At 25.6% G+C, this 23,840-nt stretch overlaps 1 protein-coding gene across 6 annotated transcripts in view; it reads left to right on the forward strand.

Annotated features, from left to right (window-relative positions):
• Positions 1–23,824, forward strand: part of LOC127279160 (neo-calmodulin-like) — a 74,165-nt gene extending 50,341 nt beyond the window's left edge. For 5 of the 6 annotated variants that reach the window (XM_051301354.1, XM_051301355.1, XM_051301358.1 and 2 more), the window contains 6 exons: positions 5,050–5,289; positions 8,984–9,017; positions 12,329–12,430; positions 16,197–16,332; positions 16,414–16,562; positions 17,185–23,824. In XM_051301354.1, coding sequence (XP_051157311.1) covers positions 5,050–5,289; positions 8,984–9,017; positions 12,329–12,430; positions 16,197–16,332; positions 16,414–16,562; positions 17,185–17,216 — 693 coding nt within the window. In that variant the 3' untranslated portion in view covers positions 17,217–23,824. Of the gene's footprint in view, positions 1–5,049; positions 5,290–6,858; positions 7,703–8,983; positions 9,018–12,328; positions 12,431–16,196; positions 16,333–16,413; positions 16,563–17,184 lie in introns of those variants that run through there. The other variant, XM_051301359.1, reaches the window with a different exon arrangement.
• Positions 23,825–23,840: the final 16 nt, after the last annotated feature.

Consider the following 23,840-nt stretch of genomic DNA (forward strand, 5'->3'; position numbering starts at 1 on the left):
TTTACTCCGCGACAAAAGACCCACAACACTAGTATATAACTTATTAAAAAGTAGTTTAAATTTAACACCATTAACGAATAATTGAATAAATTTTTTAACAATTTAAATATATTAATAAATTTTCATTTTCAATCATATGATTTATATTTTTAATTTCTTTAGGTTTTTAATTATACACCCAGAGAAGATTTCTTTAACTTAAAGAAACCAATTGACTTGTTTTCTTTTATTCAAAATAAAAATTTTTTTGAAATAAAAGAAACTTCTTAGTTCAAATTTCTTTCATTCAAAGAAAATTTCTTTGAATCAAAGAAATTCTAACATCCGAAAAAAAAGTATTCTAAAATTTAGTGTATATACTTGGCACCTATTTTAGAATATTTTATACTAATTTCAGTATGTAATATTCTTAAAATTAGAATATATTCTTAGTATTTAGTATATATATGCTTAGCATTTAGAATATATACTAAGTGAATTTAAGTATAATGTATTCTAAAATAGATGTCAAGCATATATTCTAAATTTCAGAATGTTTTTTTTGTTAGGGTCAAAGAAACATTTATTTAAATTAAATAAAAAATTTCTTTGAAACGAAGATAATTTTTTTTGAATCAAAGATATTTTGTTTGAAACAAATAAATTATGAGCCAAAAGTTTTGAACGTTCATATGAACGAAATTTTTTTTGCAACTTCTTTAAGGAGGTTCATCCCAAAATCGATTTTCTACAGATTTTTTAAAAATTTTTAAGATGTATTATTGACATCATTTTACATGTGTTGTTCAAATTTTATTGAATTTTACCGTATCATTTTCAAGATAAAAATTGATAAAGTTTGAAGTTTTACATGGGAACAGTGAAAAAACATGAAAAATGACCATATTTTCATTAATTAAAAAAAACGGTTCTACAGATTTTTTTAAAAAACTAATATGTTTTAAATTATGAGTTTTAACAGTTTTTACAAAAATATGAAATTTTTTTACCGTTTGATTGTGAAGTAAATGTTAATCAAAATTAGCAACTTTTGAACTTATCCCATGTAAATAAAAGAAAGAAGAGGAGAAACGGCAACATAACCTCTAAATTGGCCAGTGGAGCTCAACTTTTATGGACTATAGCTGTCGGTTTTAAACTTACGGAAAACCCCTAATAGAATGAGTACCGCTTGAAGGGATGAACCTCCTTAAGTACAAATTTTATTACAAAATATTGTTTAAAATATCTAAAAAAATGTTATTAATTTAATAATTGTTTAATTTACTATTTTATTTTACATGGGCATCATAATTTTTAATAATTTATAGATTGAAAAAAATATTTCGTTCATATGAATGTTTAAAACTTTCGGCTCATAATAAATTTTCTTTGTATCAAAGTATAAAATTTGTCAAAAAAATGGATTTCTTTGAATCAAAGAAATCTTTTTTCTGGGTGTACAGGGTGTTTAAAAAGTATATGGAAACTTACAAATATCTCGAAAAATACTCATTTTCGTGAAAAAAATATTCCACACAAAAATTGTCCTAGGACCTAACAGTGAAAAAAAAATTATCACGAAAATGCGTACTTTTCGAGATATTTGCAAGTTTATAATCAATTATAATCTTCTTTTATTAATAAGAAAACCTATGTATATATCTAAAATAAAAAAGATCGCAATTATAAAATAGAATATGGATGTATATAAACTTAGATAAATATTATAATGGCTTTTAAATTTAGATAAAATTATGTAATTTCCGGTTTTGAGAGAATAATAATAGTTTCATAGAAGATAGGTGTGCGAGCAATACTATATACCTATAATTATCACGTCGCTTCACTCACTGTAACTGAGTCGCCAATGTCTATCTAAATTATTATTCCAATAAAGATTGAATATTTATAGAATAATTTACGTCAGTTTTACATGTCTGGTTTTTGATTGATACAAAATTATCCCAGCAAACACTGTTATATATCTGTTCTAGAACTGTTACAAATTTCTTGAGAACATGTTCTGTAACTGGTTAAGAACGTGTGAGTCACTGGTTACGCAAAACGTCGTACTCAGCAGGTATGTTCAGATATGTAACAAATCTAGAACGCGGTTACAAAGTCATTTGTAACAGTTCTAGAACTGTGTTGTAACAACTATGAAAAGTGGTATGTAACCAGTAAGGAACAGAGTTCTGTATTTGTTACATAACTAAATTACGTAACAGGGATAAAAAAAATATTATGAGGCATTTTTTGTCAACGCGGACACCCCCCTCTCGCCCAAATTCTTTTCATTTTAAATTCATGTTTAATGGCTTAAATTTTAGTTAAAGGAATATACTTTTGAAATCTGAGTGGCATATTTCCAAATACAAAGGGCTAAAAAGGCCTCAAGCATTACTTTTTGGATTGTTCAAAATGAATTAGAGTAACTTTTTATTGGTAAATTTAAAGAATAACCTTTATATTGGATCCTATATTTTGTTTTTGGATATTTGCCACTCAGATTTCAAAAGTATATTCCTTTAACTAAAATTTAAGCCATTAAACATTAATTTAAAATGAAAAGAATTTGGGCGAGAGGGGTGTCCGCGTTGACAAAGAATGCCTCTATATATGTGTTACGTAAACGTATCACAGTGTAGGAACAAAAATCTATATTTGTGACATAACATTGTTTCAGTATGAATATGTATCATAGTTCTTTAAATGAGAAGAACACAGTAATGTAACAACGATCTAGTGTTGTTATACATGTTGTCCCGAAATTTCCAAGACATTTGGGTATTTTGTAACGATCTTATTTTTGAGAAAAAGAAACTTAAATGAAAGATTGTTCAGAATAACAAAATCAAATTGCACATTTTAACATATTTTGCTATTCTGAACAAATTTTTAAATTTTTTTGTCAAAAAGGCTATTATTACGAGATATCCAGACATCCCTAAAATTTTAGGACACCCTGTACTATTGTGGTGCATAATAAAGTTGTTATTAAGTTATATAATTTATATTTAACACATTCTTATGTCATTAAAAAATTAAATGTAAATGTTTATATCGAGTTAATTTGATTTGACTTTATATATTATTATTATTATATTATATACTTTATATATATTTAAGACAAAGGACAGCTATATAACATCGTTCCGACACAGTTCTAGAACTACGTTGGAACATCACTTGCAGATCATTTGTGACTGTCGTGTTATAGACATGTTACATAACATTGTTATAGAACTGTGACGTTATCATAATATAGAACAGTTCTGTCACTCTTTTGTAACAATGTTCTAGAATTCAATGATAATGAGGTTATATAACAGATTCGTAACCAACTTGTAACAACTGTTCTGTAAAACTGTGACATCACTGTTATAGAACATTTATAGAACGTGTTTGCTGGGATATTAAAGAAACTGTTTTTCTTGACACTGATTACATTATACACGTCAGTACATATAATATTCATTGAAATTTTCACAATTTTCTTATTTATAATCTTTTGCAGTTAAAAGTTGTATATGTGAATAAAAGGAATATATTTTTGTTTTTATTTTCTACACAAAAAAATTTCAAGTTACACAATTTTTTGCTCTTTTATAAAGTAAGTTAAATAAATTTTCCCTAATGGGACACGATAAATGTGTGTATAGCCTTTGAAAAACCGTTATATCTTCCACTAAAAAAATTTTAGCTCTCCCAAACGAAAAATTTCTATATTCAGTTAACTTCACTCATATAAAAACTCACGATAGATATTAAGTATGAAGTTAGAAATTTTTTTATTTTTTGGTGCAGCTGTTGCACCAAAATTTTTTCAATGATTGTTTTTGTTCAAAGTTTATTTATATGTTAATGAAATGTCCATATCGAGTATTTAATATAGAAAACGAATAATATTTATTTCACAAATTAAAATTAATATTTAAAACAAATATTTGTTAGATAAATCTAGTATACAAATAATTAATAAAATTCTTTTTTAATCATAAACAGATGTCGATTTTACTTGCAGGAAGATAAACATCCTGAATACTGATGTTCATATAACGATTGAATTTAAAATATTTCTAAATAATATACGATTGGTGGTTATATTTGACCAAATTTTCATGAGATTGGATCATGTAAAGCCACCTACGCAGAGTATGTCTGTTGATAGACTGATTATCGTGAATGTCACAATATTTCTGTTCATTTCATATATATAATATTAAATATTAATATTAATAAATTTTTTATTCATATAAAACAAAAATACTCTAATAGGTTAGAATACTTTATATCTTGTATATAAGGAATGTCTGACTAAAACAGAACTTTACTACTTATCATACAAATCGCAACTTTTTTGATTAATGCATTATGTATAATAAAACAAAATTTTTTAAACAAAATATAGATATAGAAAAGAGATATATGAATGTGAAATTTTTGATTTATGTGAATCTACGGATAGACAGAAATCGAGAAAGGCATTAAGATCACGCTCTAGCGGAATATATTCCGCATCGATATAAAATGCTTTTTTTCTTTTTTCATGGGAGAAAGTTTTCAAACGAGAAAGACACGAATGCTTCGCGAGGGTGGCCTACTTTTTGTCCTCGGCAATGTGATGCTGTTTTGTAAACAACATTATTTAAAAATTCTCTGTATATTCTCATTGTCTAACAATTCTTTTCCAGTGAGTAAAACTTTTTTGAGAAACTTTTATATATTTCTTCTTTGAAAAGGTTGATTGATAGAAGAAAAATTATTAACGTCGATTCATCATCGAGATCTGTCACTTTTTTTTCAGTATTTCTTCTTCAAGCGCGTGATTTTTGAATTTTTATTTTACAACGTATGAAAACGCAGTTTCTTGAATTCCCTTCTTGATTAATACTAAAAACAGATTTCATTTGGGAAATCTTTTATTTATAAAAAGTATAGAAATATGTTCTTTGTACTGAAGAAAATTATAATAGAATTTTTTTAGCACGAATAATTATGAGACGATTTATATTTTGAAATGAAAAAAAAAAGAAAATGTAGAACACGTGTTTCTTTCTTTTATAGGCTCGCAACAAACCGGCTGATGGTCATGTAAACCAAAAGGGCTTAACGGGACAAAAAGCTCCTCTGGCACCAGGACAAAAGGTAGCGCCTGGTGCAAAAGGAGCCGCGAAACCGGCACAGAAACCTTCCGCACAAAAAGGTCAGGTCAAGGTCACACCAAAAGCAGCTTCCGTTAAAACCGGCAAGAATAAAAAAAAAGGACACAAGCAACAGTATGACCTTCGTGTCACCATCAATTTGGTAAGTAATTATTTTTCTACGATTTAAAAGACTATTTTTCTCGCTATTTTTACTCTATAAATATTTTAATAATTTTTAAATTTACAATTAAAAAAAATTCAAAGGAAAAATAAATCAGCAAAAAAAAATGATCGGATTTTCAGCGATTATTTCCGGTATTCTGTTTACTTTTTTTTTTAAATAAGAATTTTTTAGTCCATTTCTTATATATGTTTCATAGAGGAAAATTATTGTTGGGTCTCTACGACAAGTTCCATGACACGTTGTTAAATGCCACAATTTTCGGTGATGCTGTTTTAAAAATAGACACTATGAGTCGTTTAACTAATGCGGGTGGATCACTAAAGACCTCACTTTATCTTTGGAATTCTATTAATAAACAAGAAAAAAATCTGTTTCAAAGGGAAAAAAACATAATTGCTAGAAAAAATATTCAATTACTAAGTGTTTCTTTTCTTTGATTAAAATCAAAAGTATCAAAAAAAAAAAAAATTTGTAAGACAAGAATAACTTTAATAGGTCCTCATAAGAAGTTTATATGCAAGCAAAAAAAGGTTTTTTCTTTTTAAAGAAATTAAAAACAAATAAATCGATCAATATTTACAATTACTCAAATGAAATATCTTTTATAAAAATCAATTTCAATTAATGTAACGAATTCCGAGATAAGTAAAAGGTCGTTTATTAAATATGAAGCACATATAATAATATATAGAGAGTGCGCGGCAATAATCAATCGACAAGGTTCTTAGTACGTAAATCAGCTGGAATCTAAGGTGTTACTGACACACCATTAGTGTGCGAACATAAATACAGATTAACACAGCTATGCATTGCCAAAAAGGTCCTTTCAGTCCATATACTTAACGTAATAAAACAACTATTACTCTAGAATTGATTTCCTTTAATCTTCAAATTAAAATTATTAATCATGATATCAAATTGTTGAAGGTTGGAAAGTAAATTATGAATACAATTTAGAATTTTAATTTTTAAGCGTACAAAATGAAATAATTTTTGTCCCCTTCATTTTTAGAAGCAATTTTAAATAATTGAATTCATTAATATTCGTTTTATAAAGTAAAAGCAATTAAAAATAATCGTCAATGCATTTATTATATTGCGTTCGCACGAATGCATAACTGCAATTACTAAGGGGCGAGAAGAAAAAAAAAATTTAGATTAAGAATAATAATTTGAACCTTTAAATTAATAAGAGTGGAAATATTTATGTAATATCTGCATCAGTAAATGGTTTGACGATAAACTTGAATTTCATATAGTTTGAATGGCCATAATAATTTTAACGTATGATAGTTGAAAATAATTGCTCTACCAGGTAGTAATGTTTTATTTACTATTTTAGTTATAGTTAAACAATTTGATGTACACAGTAAATGGATACTACTTTACTGAACTGACATTTTTCATACATCGTTTAGTTTGTAGACATAGAGGGTGCAATAAACTCGTAAAGTTACCTATTAGTAAAGATAAAATTAATAATGTTTCGAAAAATACTGTTATGGCTCGACTTGAATTCGTTGCCAACACTCAAGCTTTAAATTTTGGCAGTGAGAATCGGTCTACCGTGGATGTAGAGATCATAGTCGTCCAATCTGTGGGCAGTTAACAAGCAAAATATTTTTAAATCTTATCGAACAAATAACATTTTTTTAAATTCTACTTTCTTGCTTCCGTGATCGAAACTTGAGAAGAAAATTCTAAATTTAAAAAGTGCAAGTGTGAAGGAACTTTAAATTAATCAAGTGATTATAAAATAATACAGTGTTCTTGGTGACAACTTTATAATTAAAATATGGAAAATTTTAAAACAAACAGAATATTAAATTTTACGCCAGATAAACTGAAAAAAATTAAAATAAGTAAACAAAAGATAATTTTTTAAACAAATTTTTAATATCATTAAAAATTATTATTTTGTTGATGATACAATGATGTTTTTTTTTCTAACAATTATATCAATCATATTTTGTGAGCAACAATTGGAATAATTATAAACCGGTATAATTTGACTGTTAATTTAGAAGAGACATTTCAGTTAACGCTAGCGCAGCAAATATTGATTTTCTGTCTGACGATATATCGCTGTTTGGCAAGTTGCTAGAAACTAGAAAGAAGTATACATATATATATGCAACGCGAGGGAATGCAAGGACACGTTGAAGATAAAAATTGGAGATTTTTTAAAATTCGCTTCAACTCATTTTAGTTTATAGAAATTTAGAAATTATTTTCATCTATAAAGTCAAGGTCTCGGCAAAGAATTACAAATCAAATTCACAAAACTGTGCGCCAAAAAATGGCGGATACAGAAAAGAAATATTCTTCAGAATATGGTAGACTTCGAAGGCTCACGAGCAAAATTGATGGTCAAATTAGACAAATAAGTGTAAGTATAGAGTTCAATAGAATAATTTCAATTATTAAATTAAAAATTCATCCCGAAATAAAATATATTTTCAATACTCGAAATATAAATTGAAATTTAAAAAAGAATAATAGATATAGATATCGAACTTTCAATATTTGTAAACTTTTAATTGAACGACAGTTAAAAATTGAATTATGAATACACGTCAGTTTAGCCGATTTCGAAGGCAATTCAGTTTTTAGAGATCTCTTTTTCGAAAAAAAAGGAATGAGCTGCAGAGTTAGTGAATAAAAGTGGGTTTTTTTTTTCAAATAAATAAAAAAATGAACCATGGCGATATCTCGTTCGTGTTCACGGTTGTTTTATTGAATATATCCCCATCCGTCGAAATCGATGATCAATCAAGCTGAATAAACGAGAGGACTATATCAATTCTTGCTGCAGGACGAGAGTCGGATAATCTTTCAGAAAATTTGATACATTGTCAACTTTTATCCTTATTTAATTGGTCATATCTGTTTTTTCAACAAACATCTATTTTCAAATTCATTTTTGTATAATTTGAAAAAAAAAATTGTTAAAAAATAACCATGTTTGGCTGAGAAAAAGTTTGATTCTCTCTATTATTTGTGATATCAATTTTAGACAACTTTCTCCTATTATAAAAGAATGAGCCAAAAAAAATTTTTTGCACATTTTTGGCAATGTTATTTTTAAAAATAAAAAATATGTATACATCTAGCACCAACGGTTAGAAACAATATCAGTCAAGCAGTTGTCTCGAAAGAAACTGACCGTAAAAAGCACATGTTACACCATCTGTCTGACCAACGCCGGCTATATCTATTACTGTCAGTCAGAAATAAAAAAAAAAAAATTTTTAATCAAAATGAAGCAAATTATGTTGTATAGGATTAAATATTTTTGTAAAGGAAAATGGCTTTTTGTTATAAACACTAGAAAAGTAATTTTAGAATAATTGTTTTCTAAGCCAGAGATTTAAATTAATGAGAGTGTTGCGCTTTAGTGAGTGAACGCATTTTGGCACACATTATTATAATAATTTAGGAAGTGACCTCTCCTCTCACTAGACAAGTTCGCTTATAAATTTATTTGCGTACTGCGAGTTGATACTCTCCTGGCTTGATAATTAGCCTCAAAATTATAATTACCGCAAATATAATAATAATTGCGATAATTTTAGAAAAAATATATCAAATATAAAATTTATTTTTCTACTTTATACTTTATTTTGTTCATCTTGAATTCGTCTAATCAGAAATGATTTCTCTTTTTCAGTCCGAGTATGGTCTCTCAGAAGATCAAGTTGCGGGTAAGTTTCCAACTTTATTGATGTCGAGCCAAAGATTGTAAAAAAACAGGGAAGAGATGATATCAAAGTTTTTTGCACAGCTTTCTCAAGGAACACGAATCAATTTAATGCTTCATTCATGTGAATTAAAGTTCGATAACTGGCACAAGCTATTTCATAATGCATAGCTGTATGTCGCGTATTTTTTCTTTTAATAATTGATTGCAAGTCTGAAATCAGGACAAACTTTTTTAATCTACTGCAATTTATCTTTTATAACCTTTCATTTACATATCTAATCGTTGTCTATTTATATCAAAACATGTAGTAAAGGTTTACGAACATAATCATAAATCTTTCAAACATATACTTACATACATAAAGGCATTGTCATTTTATATATTTTTTTAGGTTTAAATTTTAGTTTATTTTGTTTTAAATTTATATATGTTATAAATCTCTTTCAAAAAGTCATATTTTTTTATTGCCCATTATAGAGAAAAAAAATGAAATTGACAAAAGTATTTGTTTCATGTAAAAGAAAATATATTTCGTGAGAGAAAATAATTGTAAAGAAATAACAATTTCTTTTTTGCACTTAAAACGTTCAACTTCAGGCTACATCAAGCAATTTTCGTTCTTATCGCAAAGTTTTCAGGCGCTTTACATTTATAAATGAGTTAGGGAAATGCGGATTTCCACTTATCGCCTCGTTCATAAAAAGGCGCAACTTGCAGACGGTATAAAAACATTATTTATTCCGGGTTTCTTCAAGTGACTTTTGAATTTTTAAATATTTTTGAATATTGCAAAATTGTTTTTATCATTTTCTTCAAAACAACTTTTGCCACTGGCGCTTTATATCGAATTCTTTTTTCATATTTTCTAATTTTCGTTTTGCTTTTATATAAAAAAATACTAACCTGGCGATATTGCAATTTGCAATAGCGACGATTTATTTTGCTTTCAGTATAAAATAGATTAAAATTCGTTTTTATAAAATGATTAAGCAAATGCAATATCTGTGATGAAAATTCAAAGGTTGTGAGCAGTGGCTTTTACATATGCGCACACATATCGCAGAAAAATATATACGAGCGACTCTTTTCCCTCTTTTTCTTCTTTTTTTTCCACTCTCAAGGGGAAATGTACTGCTCTCAAAATACGAATGCAAGTTATAACGCCACTTGTTATCGAGCGACATAAAGTATGGCAACGGGATAAAAATGATCATAAAATACAATTCGCGTGGAGCAAAAGAGAATTCTTCGCAAAAGTGTAAACGTAATATTTGAAATGAGTGACCGAAAAAAAATATAAAAGGATTTATTGTTCGATTTTCGCTAATATATTAACCTATTTTCAGACAGAATTATTGATTTTGAAAAAAAATTTATTTTCTAATATGGAATTGATTGAGATTCTCATTTCACATATTGTATAGTTAAAATTCAATAATTGTCCTGAAAAAATTAGAGGTATATCAATTTTTCGTGTGAGTTATTTGGGTGCACGAAACATAATTCGCCTCTATACGACGTATCCTTGTTGACATTAAACTTGTATACGGGCATGTCGAGTGCAAGTAGCGGATCGAAAATTTATAAGAGCGCATTTCTAAAAGTATGTTATAACATACATATTTGGCCTCTTGCCCAAATCTCATACTGGTTTTGCCCATTTCTATATATTCCGTATATCTCTGCATTTTTTAACTATACTTTTAAAGTAATTCAAAATTTTCATTTTGTACATATTGTATGAAATGTAGATTTAATTTTTATGTTAAATTTTTCATATACATAGGAAATTAAAACCCCAAAGTTTTAAAAATTGATATTTAAAATATAGATATTCAACAATAATTTGTAAGAACGCCTCTTTTTGTGGTGTTATTTACGAGCTCACTTTTCGAATCTTATCGAATTTGCTGTGGCCGCAAATTCGCGTGCAGTTGGATCTTGCCATGTATTCTGCCAGCCAACTAAGTATCCACAAGTGGTATACTCGAACTTGGTTCACTTTATCGATCTTGATGCGAAATTAATGACTTTGGGAAACTAATGGATCATAAAGCGGAGAGCGTAATGCGAAACAGTTAGTGAAAGAAGAATGAAACAAATACTTCCGTTTCTACTCGAGTGTAATATCAATTTTCACCATCAGGTCTCATTTTCTCCATCGATATAGTTCGAAATTTGTTAAATTCAAGAGAAAATATTCAAAGTCATACAATTTCATGGGGACGCGATATTTCTCAAATTAAATTATGTATTTCGATATTGTGCGATCTTTAAATAATTTAATAATATAAAAATATTTTTTTGATTTTAAAAAATTATTTTTCTCCTGAGGATCCATTACATAACTTTTTCCGGATCCCACATTCCGTATTCCATATTCCGGATTCCACTTTTCACATTTTGTATTCCGGATTCCACATTTAGGATTCTACTTTCAAAATTCGGTATTCCAGATTCCACTTTTCACATTCCAGATTCCACTTTTCATATTCCGAGTTCCACATTCCGGATCCCACTTTTAAAATTCCACATTTCACATTCCGTATTCCGGATTCCACTTTTCATATTCCGTATTCAGTATTCCACTTATTACATTCCAGATTCCACTTTTTACACATTTTGAAAGTGGAATACGGAAAGTGGAATCCTAAATATGGGATCCGGAATGTAGAAAGTGGAATACGGAATGTGGAATAAAGGATCCGGAATGTGGAATGTGGGATCTGAAATATGGAATCCGAAAAAAGTTATACGTGTATAAGAGTCTTTGAATTTTATTAACTTTTGCGTGATCCAACTTTCAAGATTTGTAACTGAAAAAAATGTAGTTTTAAAATTATTTATAAGAGTAAATAAATTAATTTTTTAAAGAATTTTATCAGAAACAATGAGGAAAAAGTTTTAGTTTCTATGATTTTCATATTCAACAGTGTTATTCAATATTAATAAAAAAAGGTATTAAATTGCTTTAATCTGTTAAGCGATATTAAAAAAAAATCATATCACAAAACACGCATTTTGCTATTCAATAAAATGCTTTTAAAGCTTATAGAATTAATAAAAAAGGATTAATATTATATAAATGCAAATACACACACGGGAAAAAGGTGCTCGACCATACTACATATATGTATATTACTATATATGGTATTATCTGAAAATTACATAAAGCAGATTTTAGTTTGAATTGAAGCTCTATAGAGATGTATTTCGATTTTTAACTTAAGCTTCGAAATAGTATAATAAATTTGATAAAAATTTATTGAATTTATATAATATAATAAAATATATCGATTTTTTTCTTTACAGAATTTAAAGAAGCTTTTATGCTCTTTGACAAAGATGAAGATGGCACTATCACGATGGCTGAGTTGGGTGTTGTCATGCGATCACTGGGACAAAGACCATCGGGTAAGTTGTCTCATCATGAATAACCATGAAGCCTGGGGATTTGCAAAATTGGGATAAATGTTAAATCTATTTTCTAAAGTTATTAAAAGCTTTAAGAAATTTTCGCTTCTTTTTATTATCTTCTAAATCAAAATTAATCAAGGAAAATACACAAATAGTAAATACATTACTATACAAAATAATACAAAAAATAAGACTGATAAATTTTCTTTCACTTAAAATTTTTCATAATTGTAAATCATATGCATATTTTCAATATTCGCATTGAAGAAATAATTCATATATTGCTCTATTTTCGGTGTTTCAAGCTTATCGTTCATGAAATAAAATATTACACGGAAAGTGTGCCATTTTGTGAAGCTCTTCCGGAAATCTCACCTTGTTTTTCCGGCAGGGCTGAAAATACTGCGATCTGTCAGGCGATGTGAAAAAAAAAAAAAACTATATATCATTTCACAAAACACGCATTTTGCTATTCAACAAAATGCTTTTATATATATTTAAAAGTTTATATTTCAAGTAAGAGAAAAATATTCGAGAATTTATTTTTTTTACTAAAGTACAATCAGACCTAAACACAATTAGAAAAAAAGCATGTATAATGTTTTTTAAACTTTAATCGTAGATTATATATGCAATCGGGAATAGAAATCAACACAGTGTGTAAGAAAAGGTCGCAATGAATTTAAAATTTAAACTGTAAGATTATTATATGCGCTTTATTTTTATAAGTTACATTTTTCTGAGTTATCAATCAAACCAAATCATAAAATATTAATGCTTTTATAAATGTTACTTATAAACAACCCAAACAAAAATTTACTAATGGCGCAGTACTGGCGCAGTACTGACAAGTGTTGGCGCAGTACTGGCACACAGTATTGGCAGCAGAGTTGGCGTAACTTTGGGATGATAACATTTTACCAGTATTGGCTGCCAGAGTTGGCACCAGTAATGGTAACCACTACTGGTTCAGTACTGGCTGAGTACTGGTAGTTTTGTAATTTATTGTATACGAAAAGAAAAGCTTTAACTGAAACTGAGATAAATTTCACTGCAATAGTGAAATCTCTGCTCCAGGTAATACTTTTTTTTAGGAAAAAGTGTTTGAAATTTTTAGTAACCCAACAGAAATTAAATATTAATTAAATTAGTCAACTAACTAATTAATATTTTATTATATATAAAATCGAAAACTCCAAGAGTTTTTATTTTTTATTAAGTATAATATATATTGCAAATTATTATTTAAAAAAATCAAAAAATAAATATAAAAAAATGTTTATTATAAAACCAAACTTTTATAATAAAAACAGTTCAGTAAAAATAAAAATGTTTATAAAATAATTAGCAAAATTAAACGCGCGCCAAATTGAGTATTTAATTGTTTGTTATAAAGAAATTAAAGATTGATATTATCAATAATAATTTAATTTATTAGAATATTATTACATATTAAATGATAATAATGAAAATTATATGTTTACAGGCCTCGGATTATACGACTTTTTCCGACTTTTTTCAAAAATACGACTTTTATCGACTTATTTTAATAAAATGCGACATTTTTTTTTACATTTGAAAAAAAATGTAAATAAAATACATTTTTTTAGTATAAAATTTATATCTTCTTCAGATCTTCTTCAATTCAATTATTTAACAAATTTTCAACTAAAATGATTCTTCACTAAATTAATTATTTTTAATAATTTTAATGAAATACATCACAAATTCAATTATATAAAAATTATTTTTCAATTGAAATTTTTATGAAATTTAACAATTGTTTATAATTTAAAAAAAAATATCACAATAAAATTGAATTATTTTTTAAAAATTTCAATTCAAAATAAACTAAAATTCAATTATTACCCGAAATTTTAATTCAAAATCAATTAAAAATCTAATAACTATCCAAAATTTTCAATTTAAAATTTAATTATTTACCAAGTTTTCTATTTATAATGAAATAAAATTCAATTATTTTCTAAAATTTGTATTCAAAATTAATTATTCAAATTTTCAATCAAAAATGAACTTCAATTAAATTATTATCCAAAATTTCAATTAAAATTCAATTATTTCCCAAAATTTTCAATTCAAAATGAACTAAATTTCAATTATTTTCCAAATTTAAAATCAAATAAAATTTCATTATTCTCAAAAATTTGAATTCAAATTTAATTGAATTTTCAATAATTTGAATTTAAAAGCATCTAAAATTTAATTATTTCTAAAATTTTCCATCGAAAATTTGTTTTTTGAAATTTCAACTATCTGAAACCATTTTTCAATTAAAAATGATTTTCAAATTATTGTATTTTGTCCGCATTTTCTAATAAATTTTTAGTGAAATAATCTAAAATTTTAATTAAAAATCACTTAAAGTTTCAATTAATTTCAAAAATCTCAATTTTAAAACTTTGAAAATTCAATTAAATTTAAAAAGTGTTTTCCAAAAATTGTTTGATAAATTATTTTTAGTTCTGTAAAATTTAATAATTGTTTGAAAATTAACAATATCTTTTGAAAAATTATTTATAAAAATTTCAACTTTAACCCTTCGAAAAGGATTATTATTAAAAAAAAATTTTTTATTTAAAAATCTGTAAAATATTTTTGTTAAAATAAAAAACAAATCCACTTTTTTTTGGAATATAAATCGACTAAAACGACTTTTTGTATCTTTAAGTTGATTCGAGGCCTGTGTTTTTATAATTAATATTTAATAGGTATTCGTTGGCCCCTGGTACCTTAAAAATTAATTTTTTTTTGAATTACTATCTTGTACTATTCAAAAAAACACGTGAAATCAGAAAAGGCCAACTTCAAGTTAGGACAGAAGGACAGACCAAGCATTTTATTATTATATAATAATTATAATGTATATAATTATACAATTAGCTATTTAATTATTTTATTATTCACTTTAATTATTTGCATGAAAATAAATTTTTGAAAAACTTTTTTAAGAAAATAAAAGTTGTTTTTTAATTTTTAACAAGTGTTGTCAAGAAAATTTTTTAAAATTTTTATTTTAAAAATTATTAATTTTTTTATAAAAAATTTTATTTATTTTTAGTTTGATAGTTTAAATTTTTTTTGGTTTATTGCATATCTGAAAACAAAAAAAAAACTTGCAAAATGTTTTGGAATTAGTCTCAGGAAACTTTTTGTTTAAATAATTTTACCCACAAAAAAGCAAACTGAAATACTTTTTAATTTTCAAAAATAAAATCAAAGTGAAAAAATTTTTATAAACAAAATATTTAAACAAAAAGATTCATCAGATTCACTCTAGAAATTTTTGTAAACTAGTATTAATGAAAAAGAAAATCTATTTGAGCCAGTACTGGCTCAATATCGGCTCAGTACTGGTTTGTCAGTACTTGCAGGGTGATACTGCACCAGTACGGATACAATGAAAATACCAGTACTGGTTCAGTACAGACTGCCCAGCCTCGGCAGGCAATACTGAACCAGTTCTGCGCCAGTAGTCAACTCTGGTATAATACTGAAATTTTTGGTTGGGTAAATTTTCTTAAAAAAGAATATAATTATTATATCATATTTTATTACTTGCAGTGAAGTCATTTAAACTTTTTTAATTATGTTACAATTGAATTTTTTATTGCACTATTAATTTATTTAAATTTACGGCAAGTGCTTTACATACCTTACAATTTGCAGTAAATTAAAAGGCAACATACAGATTTTTTTATTATCAGTATCACTGTTTGAAATTTAATTTTTTGTTTTCTTTCAGAGACAGAATTACGTGATATGGTGAACGAGGTAGATCAAGATGGTAATGGAACCATTGAGTTTAATGAATTTCTTCAAATGATGTCAAAGAAAATGAAAGGTGCAGATGGGGAGGATGAACTGCGTGAGGCCTTTAGGTGAAATTCGTATTTTTTTTTTTGATTTTATAATTTTATTTTTTAAACAAGAATTATAATTTTGTTTTTTTTTTAAATCAGAGTATTTGACAAAAACAATGATGGATCGATTTCCTCAATGGAACTTCGTCATGTGATGACGAATTTGGGAGAAAAATTATCGGAGGAAGAGGTCGATGATATGATTAAAGAAGCAGACCTCGATGGTGATGGAATGGTTAATTACGAAGGTAAAAATTTTCAGAAAATTAAACTCACAGTTTAATAAAATTATAATGAAATTTTAATTATTATTCATAAATTTTGATACAAGTAATTAAGATTTATAATACAGTTTTGTATAAGAAAAACTATTATTATTAAGAAGTTTCTATAAAGAAGAGAAAATTAATTGTCCGATTAAGCGAGAACTTGCATATTCGTGGACTTAATGAACTTCTTACACAATGCTCGCGAGTAAAGGTCCTTCAGACTAATTAGTCAGAATCACGAAGACAAAGGAGCTGTCGTAAAAATGAAACGATTTGTATCCGGTAATTGATAGCATAATGCTCGTTAAAGAAAAGTTTCTTAAACTTTTAAAATCGTGCAATGCATCCAATGGGTACGAAAATTCAACGAATAACGAATAGCAATGTCCTATTTTTGAGACGTAATATTGACTTTGATAGTTGCAAGCCTGAAATATTGAACTTTGCCCCGATTCCTCTCCTGCTCGAGTTTTTAAATTAGAAAAAATGGCTTAGTCCATTTTTGTCTCAATAAAATATTTTTTATTTTTAATTTCATTTAAATAAAATAAATCAATATTTATTTAATTAAATTTTTGAAAATAATTATAATCTTTTACAGAATTTGTGACAATCTTGACGTCGAAGAATTAGTTCGCGGGGCGTGTAATGCTCGTCAAAACTCTCGAACCGGAAATCGACGTTCTAGCGCAGAAAGACGAAGGCAATCAAGTTCCTCTCAATAAGATTGTAACGAAACGTTTTATTCGAAATCTTTCTTATTGGAAGAACAAAGAAGAGGAAAATTAAGAAGTAAAAAACAATGAAGAGAAAAATAAAGTAAAAAAATAAAAAGAAAAGTTCAATGATAAAGTAGAATACAATAAAATGAGAAAGAAGTTCTTATAAAAGAAAGTGAATTCTTCGATCTCAAAAGTTATTACTTTACATAAGCAAGAATTACACTTTTTTTAAGCTTTCACATAATATACAGATTTGCAAAAAGTTTTTCAGCACAAGATGAAATAAAAATGAAAAAAAAAAAAAGGAAAAAAATTTTAAAATCTTTTGAAAACTATTAATATTTTCCAGTATAATGTCATTTACATTGGAATTTTTATCATCATAAAAAAACTTTCTAAAGGCAAATTGGCGATAAAATCGAAAACAATTTTCAAATATAAATCATTGGCGTATTTTCTCAATGCCAACGATAAGATATAAATTAGAATAATTATTTTTCTGATTTTAATTTAAGTAAGTTATTCTAAATAAATAGTGAGAGAAACAATGAAAGAAAATTATAACAAGGTCGCTCCTGAAACAATCAATAGAGCTTTTGTTAGTATATCTATATAATTATTAATTATCTAAATATATAAATAGTTACCTATGCTATTCGCGCCATTTATATACCATATTATACATATTGACTTACTTCGATCAGCGCGTTAGATAATATAAAGTTTTTTTTTTTTTTTTTTTTAATTAAACATTATTAATAATTAATATTTCAACTTGGAAAAAATGACGCAACTGTGTTGTATTATTAATTTTATTAGTCTTATTCCGAACATTGTATTATATTTTCGTTAACGAATCATGTAAACAATTTTAATATTTTAAAAAATACGATTTATCAATATTCATTTTAATATTATTATTAAATTATTTTTAAAAGTTATTTAATAAAATTTATTTTATTTATAAAAAGTTTTTGTTGAATCTTCCTTTTTTTCTATTATATGTTTTTTTTTTAAATAATAGCAGACATTTAAAAATATGTATGAAAAAACATAAACTGTTCTCATAAAATTAGTATTCGTAACATTTTTCTCATATTTTTCACTGTCATTATAAATAATTTTTTAAACATTTTTTTTTTTGTTTTTTTATTTAATAAAAATAAACAAATAAAATTGTATCACAACATTGTTTCGTTGGTTAATGAAGTGTTATATATGAAATAAATCAATTGAACGTCCTCAATGTTTTTGTGAACGTAGATATAAAATATTAAAGTCGCTAAAATTGAAGAAAAACTTGTTCAAAATTAAAATAAATAATCTTCTGGACGTTCTGTAGATATTATGCGCTGCATAAAAAAGAGAAAAATTGTATGTTGTTAATAACAAATTAAATTGAATGAAATTTTTAAACCTGCACAAAATAATATGATAAAGAAAGTTGTTTCTTGAAAATAAAACAAATGAATATTTAAATGCGAAATGAAAATCAATTATTGAAAATTAAAAGATTGAAAGTATCAACAACATTACAATCATTCTCTAAAACTTGAGCTCTGAATTTGATATAATATATATTACACCTATATAAATAGCACGCGCTTGTAACTATTAAAATTAGAATTACGCACATGTTAATGTTATAAATATTTGTTAATTAGCAAGCTGTTGCTGTTGTGCTGCGTGCCAAAGACAATCAGTGAAATACAATAAAGGTCGTCTTTGGTATGCAGATCAGTATAAGTGTGAGATTTGATGACGATATCATTCATCGTTTTCATTATGTGAGGCAAGTACAATATATTTCTAAAGAAAAAATCTCTCAATTTTGCACAGGGTTACGTGAAAAGATACCACATTATTTAAATTTTGAAATTTAAACACCGATTACAAATATTTCTATAAAAAAATACATATATATATATATTCTTGTGGTATTTTTCACGCCTTGACTATTTTCGAAAATGCGATGAAGGACAGTTTCGAAATATTGAAACAGAAATGTGAGAAATAGAACTAGACAATAAAACGTTGTGTTTCTTCATTCGTTATAACCGCAGTTATATATCTAAGAAAAAAAAAACTAGAAAACGATATATGAAAAAAAAAATATACACACATATATATATTGTATACAAAAATACGTATATATTTAGAGACAAGACTATATCTTTGCAGATACAGTAACAGTCTAATACAATAAAAATAGCTTGATTTCAATACTTTATCTACTGAAAAGTAATAAAATAATTAGAAAAATAAAACAAAGTATATAATTAAAATTTTTAATTAATTTCAATATGAATTTTTAATTATTAGCAAAAAACTATTTTCAGATAAGATAATCTGAAAATTTTCTCGTTATAAATATACTTTGTTTTATTTTTAGAAAAAAGCAACTAACATCTTCTAATTACCCATGAGATGATAAAGTGTATAAAATACACATTATTGAAAAGACGCTGGTACGTACGAAAAAAGTGAGAAAAACACAAAAATGTACAAATTATTTCACAACGTGTTGCAGATTTTCAACTGCAGTTCACCTGAAATTAAAACTCAAGTAGTAACAAACATTTTCTGCTATACAATTCGAGACACGTTGAAATTATATTAATAATTTAAACGCGAATTTTTAATGGAAATTAAATTAACTTAATGAAAACAAGAAAAGGCAAATTTGAAAGACATCAAATTTTTAAATTTCTGAAAAATTATAGTTGTTTACAGTAATTAAAAAAGTTATTAACAATAGTAGAGTAATTTAAAATTAATGCAAATTAAACATTTTGCTAATTCACTTAAATATATAGCAATATAAAAAAAAAACGTCCCGAAGACAATATTACATCATATATAATAAAAGGGTTTAACTTTATCAAAATGAATTTCGTTAAACCAATTACGTCCATGAAAATAAGGAAATATTTTTAATTTTTAAAAAATTATCATCGATTTGATACATGAAAGATGTCAAGTTTACTTTCAATATAGAATGAAATAAGACCGGCAGTTATAAACCAACGGCAACAATATTAAATTTTGCAATTATAAAATATTTTCAAATATTCTTCGCACATAAATTACATTAATGAATTTCATTAAAATTATTATATTTGTTAATTATTATTTACACATCATCGATCCTGACGTGCTGCTCTTTAAATCTGAATTAGTAAAAATGTCTACTAATTTAAATTAGTGACTCACTTTTTGCTTTAGAATTAGTAAAATTTTACTAATTGAGAAGCAAAAAGTGAGTCACCAATTTAAATTAGTAAAACATTTTTACTAATTCAGATTTAGAGAGTGAGCACACTTAATTAAAAATTTGTTCTTATAAACACGTCCACTCTTAAATCAATTCAAAGCCTGTAATATTCAATAAATCATCACGGTCTAATCAAAAAATATTTTTATAGATTGCTGATCGGTGCACGTCAAATATCCTATCATAAAAACGAGATAATTTACACATATTATAAACTTATATATATATTACATTACATGGTGCAAAGTTTTATTATATTAAATTTATATTACAACTAAATAATTATAAAGTTACGAAATACTTATATATCTTATAAAGAAGGATGAGAGTCATTATTTTGTACGTCTTGAGAAAATTATTATCATTAATAAAAATTGACTTGGGCACAAAAATCGAAACAAAATTGTAAAAAAAAAGGAATTTATTTCGAATTTTGTGCCTGTTATATTTATTCTTTATTACCAATTTATTATTATACTAATTTTTAATAAAAATCGAGACTCGTCTTCCGTTAATTCTGTACACCTTTGTTTATAATTAAAACAAAGGTATCAAAACAGGAATTCAAATATGTGATTTATTTTTATATAATTGTAAATGGAAATGGAACTGATGGAAAATGAATATGAATTATATTATATATATATAACAAGTATGATTGTTAGTGTTCGATGAGTAATTCCCATAATGAAAAGTTTTTTAAAAAGTGTTCCTCTTCAACTGAATTTTCTCTGATTTTTTTAAATCAGATTAATTTTGTTCTAAATTTCATCTATTTTATATACAATATTACTATTGAATTGTATTTTACAAAAAGATATTTTTATTATAAAAAATTTATATATAAAATGAATCATATCTTTGTACAGAGATAAAATAAGTAAATATCATCGAACACTGCAAGTATACGTATATATAGCAAAATGAGATGTTTTCCAGACTTTGAGAATATATTTTCTAATAAAAGATATGATGATGGTTCTCATTGATTGATATCGTTTCGAAAGAAACGTGACATATCGACAAAATAAGACACACGGGTAAAATAATACTTTCGAGGAGCCAAACTCTCCTAAAAATAGGGGAAAAAAAAATTATTTTTTAATTCTCTTAAATTATTTCCATAATATATAAAATTCATTTCATTTTTCATAATATATATATGTTAGAAATATTTTCCTCAAATATTAACTACAATTTTTACGCAATTATTGAGAAAGCTCTATAACTATATAAATATTATAAAGGTTTATAATTAAAGATTTCCAAATTGAAGTCTCTCTATATATATATATTTAAGCGGAAAATAAAAAATACTTGTTTCTATATAAAAGTTTTTATAGAATTCTAATAAAGTTCTAAGATGAAAAATATACTGAGCTTTTTTAAAACAAATATTAGAGGTGCTTTTGAAAAAGAAACATAAAACGCTCTTTTTAAGAGATCTAAGAATTTTTGAAAAAATATGACAATTTAAGACCAGAATATTAGAATAATATTATTCATTCTTATCTAAATATATATATTTTGCATATTATAAAAATGAAAATTTATTTATAATTTGAAAAAAAAATTTCTAATTTTACAATCATTAAAATTAATTATGCAAAAGGAGTTTAAAATTATTTCGCATATATATAAAATTATTATACACGTGTTTCTATCGATAATGCATAAAATTAATAAAAAAAAAAAATATATAGGCTCTTTGAATATGCCCTTCTCACTAAAAATCACTATTTAATGCATTTTAATAAATAAATTTAGAACTATTTATAAACACGATACACACGTGTTTCAAGATAAGCGCAAAAGTAATCAAATAATATAGACGTGCAAAAGATCTGACTAAAATAAGTCGAACGAGGTCATTATTGTTAATGATTACTATATACTAATAATAAACAATTATGCATATATAATATAAATATAAGTATAAAGGAAACGTTACGCTGGCTATTCTCATGAGATACGCTGCTTACAGGGAATTTTCTTTTTTGTTGCATCAATTCATCATTTTCATATTAACGACGATAAACATCGTTATATTTGTAGAATAATTATCCACAAGAACACGACAATTTTGTGGATATATATACGAATAAAAAAAATCGTGTCAGTAGCAAATAAAGCGAAAACATTATTTAATTGTTAGATGTTAATTGTTTGTCTAAAAAGTAAATATAGTGAAAGTTATCGGAGAAGCCTATAATTATTAAATTAAATTCTAAAATATAAATTCTAAAAATTATTTTAAAAATTTTTTTATCAAATTTGGTTACAGTAAATTTTCAAATTGAATTAAAATTTCAAACTATTATTATTGGTTTCTTCGATAACTTATATTCCTTCGGGATGTGTTTTGAAGAATGGTCTAAAAACTGAAGAGAGAGATATATATATATATAATTATACATATGATAAAAATCAATATTCCACGGCCGATAGATTATATAATGATGTTGAGATATAACTGTTATAAATAACAAATGTCTTTCATTACTTTATTAAACGAGTACAAGTTGATTAGTTAAACGCATCTTTAAAATGTACGCAAATCAATGTTCGAAATGTAAAAAAAAAAAATATATAAAGCAAAGAAGAAAACATGATTCAGTAATTCAGCAAGAATTGTAAAGCCTGAAATTCTAATTTTTTTCTCTTCTCTTAAATCTTTTCTCAATTTGTGAATGGAATTTTAAATACAATTTTTTAATCCTCAAAATTCTTTTCCACAGAAAAGTACATTAGAATTAAAAATATTTCAAAAACAATTTTTAATTTTAATTCATTTTACAGCTATTTTGGAGATTTTATAAAATTTTGACCGTCGTTGTGAACAAGCTCGATATTGCAAGAAATATGTTGTTTAAAGTACACGAACGGAAAAAAAAATCGCATTGTGAGTAAAATATATTAATATTTTTACTTGAATTCATATAATATATCTAAAGGAAAGAAATTTCTATTCAAAATTTAAAATATATTTATGAATGAAAAAATAAATAATGGAAAATACATATATTGATAAATGAATGTATTACATAAAAAAAAAAGTTTCGAATTCATTTTTTCAAATGCATTTTTGATGTAAAATAAAAAGAATTCGAGAAAGCGATGGAAGATATAATAGCGAGAGTGCCGTATGTGTGTGTGTTGTTCATGTCATATATCTAATTAGCACACAGGCAATGGCGTGTTCAAAAATGGAATGTATAACACGATTAAAGCCATTTTATAATGGACTATGAATTTCTTTCT

This window comes from Leptopilina boulardi, unplaced genomic scaffold, assembly GCF_019393585.1.
Source record: "Leptopilina boulardi isolate dan_hultmark-lab unplaced genomic scaffold, ZJU_Lbou_2.1 LbouV2_214, whole genome shotgun sequence".
Lineage (NCBI taxonomy): Eukaryota > Metazoa > Arthropoda > Insecta > Hymenoptera > Figitidae > Leptopilina > Leptopilina boulardi.